This window comes from Vombatus ursinus, unplaced genomic scaffold (assembly GCF_900497805.2).
Source record: "Vombatus ursinus unplaced genomic scaffold, bare-nosed wombat genome assembly UNPS02014781.1, whole genome shotgun sequence".
Taxonomy (NCBI): Eukaryota; Metazoa; Chordata; class Mammalia; order Diprotodontia; family Vombatidae; genus Vombatus; species Vombatus ursinus.
Genome location: NW_020954559.1, coordinates 48,385,421 through 48,391,729, shown reverse-complemented (window position 1 = coordinate 48,391,729; position 6,309 = coordinate 48,385,421). Strand labels below are relative to the sequence as shown.

The 6,309-nt window shown below is 38.4% G+C and overlaps 1 protein-coding gene across 1 annotated transcript in view; it reads left to right on the top strand.

The window, feature by feature from the left end:
* TMEM182 (transmembrane protein 182) overlaps window positions 1-6,309 on the top strand; it is a 74,898-nt gene that overhangs the window by 27,182 nt on the left and 41,407 nt on the right. The window contains exon 4 of the mRNA XM_027866397.1: window positions 5,023-5,160. Coding sequence (XP_027722198.1) covers window positions 5,023-5,160 — 138 coding nt within the window. The remainder of the gene's footprint in view (window positions 1-5,022; window positions 5,161-6,309) is intronic.

Here is a 6,309-nt window from a genome sequence, read left to right as displayed (position 1 = left end):
CTTTCTTTCTTCCTTCCTTCCTTTCTTTCTTTCTTTCAAGGCAGTTGGGGTTAAGTGACTTGCCCAGAGTCACACAACTAGTGAGTGTTATGTGTAGGAGGCCAGATTTGAACTCAGGTCCTTCTGAGTCCAGGTCTGGTGCTCTCTCCACTGCATAACCTAGCTGCCCCTTAAGTTGAGTCTTGAAGAAAACCAGGGAAGCCAGAACACCAAGTCACATAAAGAGAAGAGCATTCCAGGCATGAGGGATACATAGTGTAAAGGTATTGAGTTTGGAGTTGAGTATTGTATATATAGTGAAGAATAAGAGGGCAGTTTCTGCTGGATCTTAAAATACACGAAGAAGAGAAAGGTATAAGAAGACAGGAAAGGTAGGAAGAGACAAGGTTATAAAGGGCTTTAAATGCCTAACAAGATTTTTTTTTTTTTGTTAGAGCCTGGACGTGATAGGGAGCCACTGGAATTTACTGGGGGAGATGTTTATCACATAGTTAGACCTGTACTTTAAGAATATCACTTTTACATCTAAGTAGACGATAGATTGCAGTAGAGAGAGACTTCAGGCAGAGAGCCCAACTTGAAGGCTATTAATGCAGTAATCCATGTGTGAGACTTTGGCAGTGTGAGGTAGAGAATGGGACATATATAACAAGATTTATCCAGAGATTGGATATGTTGAGTGAGTATGACAGAGTTGAGGATGATACTGATGTCTGATTGACTGGGAAGATGATGGTGCACTCAATAGTAATAGAGAAGTTTGTAAGATGGTAGGATTTGTGGACATGTTGATTTTGAGATGCATTTGAGACATCCAATTTGAGATTCCCATAAGGCAACTGGTGATATGAGACTAGAGCTCAGGGATGAAGTTAGAGCTGGATATATACATCTGGGAATCATCCATAGAGGGATGCTCATTGAACCCATGGGGACTGATGAGATCACTAAACAAGATCGTGAGAGAAGAGAAGTGGGCCCAGGACAGACCTTTGGGGAACACTAACAATTACTGGGCATGACTTTGCTAAAGAGCCAGCAAAGGAAACAGAAGGAATGATCAGACAGATAAGAGGAGAATGAGGAGAGAGTAGCTAGGAGAAGAGGGTGACCAACAGTGTCAAAGGTTACAAAGAAGCAAGAACGCTTGAGGATTTAGAGAAGATCATTAGGTGATTAAGGGGGCAATTTCAGTTGAATGGTGAGGTCGGAAGTCAAATTACAGAAGGATTAAAATAGAGTGATAGGTAAGGTTACAGATGCAGTGATTATAAACAGCTTTCTCAAGGGGTTTGAAAACTAACAAATGAAGGACATATATTGGAAATCTAATTACACCTAGGGAAAAAGAAAAAAAAAGTACAGAATCTTTAAAATATGTATGTGTATATAATAATTATTATTTCTTTGTGAACCTTAAAGTTGTTATCATTATACTCATGCCTGTGAAAAACATGAGAAAGTTTCTTCTCAAGGACTTAAATGTTACTCATTGTTTTGCTTAGTCAAAACCACAGTACTTTCATGCACCTGTGGTTGAATCAATGCTAGCACTTCACTGATGCAGACCCCAGACTATCCATGCCTTCTTGTCTTTAATGGATAACTCTTGTCCACATCTCTCTTCAAATCCTTCTAACCTCTACCTTTTAAAACCCCCAATTTCCTGAAAAGCCCAGCTTAGTTGCCACCTCTTACAGGAATCTATTCTTAATCACCCCAGTTTTTAGTGCTTTCTACCTCTTATAATTATGATGACTTTGTGCTAATTTATTTTCATACATACATTACATTTGTATTGTGACCCTAACCCATTGGTTTCCAATGTTTTTTGTTCAACCACCCTTTTTCAGTGACAAAAAAGTGTTATGAACCCTCAGGCTAATTTTATATACTACTCAAAATATTCTTTACAGGCGCCATAAAAGAATATTTAGTGCAAACACCTTGTACCATTGATCTGGGTACATGGGTATTCCCTTAAATGGTAACCACTTTCCTAACCCCACCTCATTCTGCCAAGTATATTCAATATAAGCTCTTTGGGGGTTTGGGATAGGGAGACAGGACTGTTTCCTTTTTGTCTCTGTATTTATTGAACCTGGCACAGTCGCCTGTCAGATAGTAGGTCCTTAATATATAATTGCTGAATTGAATTAAGTAGAACAAAGAGCCTTCATGGAGGTTCCACCCAATGAGTTGGAGGACTTAAGTTCTTTTAACAGTTAGTAGGTACCAATGTAGTTGCCATTTCTCCTATTTCTTCCTCTTACCCCAGAAATCTCCCTTCACCCCAACATATTTTGTCTTGACGTTATTAGGGAATCCCAGAAAGGGCAGGGATTTTGAAGACATTGAAGAACCCAGACTGGTTAGAATAGCTAGCCAAATTTATGGGATAATTACTAATCAGTATTAGAACTTTGGCCTGGGTTAGTAGCATAAAGTGGGTAAAACCTTAAAAGAGTTTCAAAGCAATCCAGTCTTGCCAATATGTAAATCATGTAGCTGTGAAAATTGTAACATGGGGATCCCAGAATGAAATTATTCCCTTTCCTTGAATTTTGAGCATGACAGAGTAGTTTGTGGTAGCAAATATTGCTGATTTGTTCTGAATAACAAACAAAAAAAGCTTATATTGAATATACTTGGCAGAATGAGGTGAGGTTAGGAAAGTGGTTACCATTTAATGGTTCATGTACCCAGTCCAATGATGGTACAAGGAGTTTGCACTAAATATTTGTTATTTCATTGGTGTAGGTAACTCCTGATGGGGTGGTAACTTCCTTTCCCAAAGAAAGTACACCCTCTCTGCAACTTATGGTCTTACCTGGGGCTGTCATTTGTCTTTTGTTTTTGAAGAGGAACAAAGACATCACGGTGGTGGGGGTCAGGGCACAGTGTGTTTGGCTGTGGTTGATCAGTCCAGTACAAACTTAGAAGGTTCTACCACAGGTCGGGCACAAATAGTCCATCAGTATATCTGGGATGGTGATGTCTCTGAATTTGTGCAGCTCATGTTTTCTTTGCGCTGCTGTGATTCTGTTTTACTCATGGAGCACGGCACCTTCTTTGATGCAGGCACACCAGGCTGGGTGGTCCTGTGCCAGAGTCTCCCATGTCTCCCAATCAATACTAAAGTTATTCAGAGAAAACTTGAAAGCATCCTTATACCAATTCTTCTGACCACCACGTGTCTGCTTGCCTTACACTAGTTCTGTAAAATAGCCCATGTAGAGGTTAACTGACTTGTCTAAGATTCCACAGCCAATATGTATCCAAAGTAAGACTTGAACTTGAATAACTTCCTGATATAAAGTCTAGCTGTCTATCCCTATACCAGGCTGACTGACATTCAGCAATAGTAAGATAAGTAGTTTGTTGAAATCTTTTGTTTTGAAGCATTTGTTGTTCAGTTGTTCTAGTTGTGTCTGACTCTTTGTGACCCCATTTGGGGTTTTCTTAGAGTGGTTTGCCATTTCCTTTCCAGCTCATTTTATAGATGAGGAAACAGAGGCAAACAGGGTGAAGTGACCTGACCAGAGTCACACAACTAGAAAGTGTCTGAGGTCAAATTTGAACTCATGAAGATGAGTCTTCCAGACTTTAGACCCAACACTCTATTCACTCTGCCACTTGCTGTTTTGAAGCATTAGGCTCATTCAATCCTATGACAATTTTAAATGATACATAAAACTGACCAGTTGTCCCATGATTTCAGGTGATTTAGAGAATTAAACTAGGTAATTCAGGCCAAGATTTTTGAGTTTTAATCATTCCAACATATATCACTCTCTGCTGTGCTTATTGATTGATTGATTACTTTAGCTGCAGTGACATAAGCAATGTCACTTCTCTGCTCCTTTACATCCCCCCCGCCAGCCTCCCCAGTACTTCTCTCATTTTATAAGATTGCACTTGATTGACATATTTCAGCTTTGCCAGGTGGACCTTTTAAAAAGATTTTTGCCTCCTTTCTCTCTGCAGTTTCTGTTTTCCTATTCTGCAATACAGCCGATAAGAACTCATAATTTAGCTAATAGATTCCATTGAGGGCCCCCTACTTAAATTTACAAGAAGAATTTATTTCAGTGTTTTAGCCTTTGGAAAGTGATGAATTTGTTTAATAGATGTGCAATTAACCAGCTCAAAAATGATCATTAGAAACCCTTTTTATTTGGCTACTATATGTCGCCAAACCCTCAGTCCATTTATCACCAGCTGCATCCATTAATTCAGTATTGCTTGTCCTTGACTAAGAGCCTTCTGAAACTTCACATTTTGAATTTAACAAAGTACAAATATTAGGACAGAGTTTTTCTGCCTGAATGTATTTGATTTTAAAGCTCAATTATGCTTGGAAAACATTGTTTTGAGTTTTTCTTGCCATTTTTGTTGCTTTGCAATATATTAAAAAATGAAGAAAGAAAGATTGGCAATCCATAGAGTAGGGCTGCAGTTGATGAATATTACCAGCTTTCAAGTGGATGCTTTGCTGTTCAAAAAAAAAAAAAAAGAAAGGAAAAAAAATCATTCTATCTGGGTTGGGCCAGGGTGTGTGTATGAGATTTTTTTGAGGCCTAGTGCTAAGAATTTCAATGTCTTTTTATGTTTGTCTACATTTGGGGTGGAATACTTATCTGATCCAGCTGGGCAGTCATTCAAAAGAATACTGCCTGCAGCTTTTGGTACTCCAACTTCTAAAATGTGAAATCTGGTTGGGGAAAATTAACTCCCTAAGTATATTAAGTGTGTGTGCGGTGCAAATACCAAGAATCCAGGTTTGATTGTAGTCTACTATCATTTATTCCATGGCTTTTGGATAAGATCTGAGGTTCCAGTCTAATTCAATACACATGGTACACACTGTATCCTAGGATCAGTCATAGAAGGGCTGCTGTTTTTACAATTAGGAAAATGAAAACAAGAAGGAAACTTCATTGTCTACTAGTTTAAGTTCTAAATATGTTTTTTTTTTCTCCTCTCTCTTCTTTTCCTCTCTGCGTTCCTCTGGGTTTCCAGTTTATCGTGGTTTCTGGGCAGTGTTCCTTCTCCTTGGTGTCATGGCGGCGATAATCGCTACCTTCTTCATTATCTGCGCTGCTCCCTTTGCCAGCCATATTCTGTTTAAAGCAGCAGGAGGAACCTTTATCACTGCTGGTAGGTACAGTAGTACATTGTACATAGTTTTTAGTCCAGAGTTCTTCATACTTTTTTTTTTAATATCTGTTTTTGGGAAGCCTAAACTTAACTCCGGCTGAATGGCTAACTCCTAGCTTAGCCATTCAGCCATTGACTTTCCACAGGGTCTTGAAGAGGCATCTATCCAGTCTAGTAGACCTTGAATTTTTCCATCTATTGATGACTGTAGAAAGTCACAACTCTAGAAATTTGGTGGCCCCAGTGTAGCTATGGACTTTCTTATGATGCCTGACAAGCAGTAGAAAATTAACCCAAACTAAAATACTGTGATGTATATTGCCTGTGAATGAGTTGTGCTGTGTTGTCCTATTTGGTACTATTACAACAGGGAGGGGACAACAATAATTTCTGATGAATTAATTAGCTCTAAAATCAGGATTTATATCACATTTTCTTTTTTCCTTTTCCCTTCTTCCATGCAGAACAGACTCAAATCTAGAGCTGTCTACTATATACACACATACATATACACATATATGTATGTATATATATCTACATCTATATCTCTCTCTATATCTCACTCTAACTTTTACAATACTAAAAAAAAAAACAACGGTAATCTCACATACATGGGCACTTGACATTAAGTGACATTTTAGAAATACATATTCCTCATTGTTGGTATCATCTTGCTATAGATTCAGTTGAGAAATTCTAATCCTTGAGGCTAGATTCCTTGGAATTATCTTTGACTCTTTCCTAACTTTTGTTGTAAAACTTCTACTGATTTTTCCATGAAAGTTTCTCTTGAGAATTCACCTCACTCCACTTAAGTGTTTATGTCATGATTACACTGTCTGTAATATTTATTGGCAAGGGTGTTGGGTGATATTGTTCATCCTTTTTTTCTTTTTTTTTTTTTTTTTGCAAAGCAATCAGGGCTAAGTGATTTGCCTAGGGTCACACAGCTAGTGAGTTTCATGTGTCTGAGGGCCAGATTTGAATTCAGGTCCTCCTGACTCTAGGGCTGGTGCTCTATCCACTGCACCACCAAACTGCCCCGTTGTTCATCCTTCTTAATGATGACACATGAGCAGAAGCAGTATGTTACTGGCATGTGTATGGCGTGTGTACTCATACACATATATGTAAATATATAAATATATA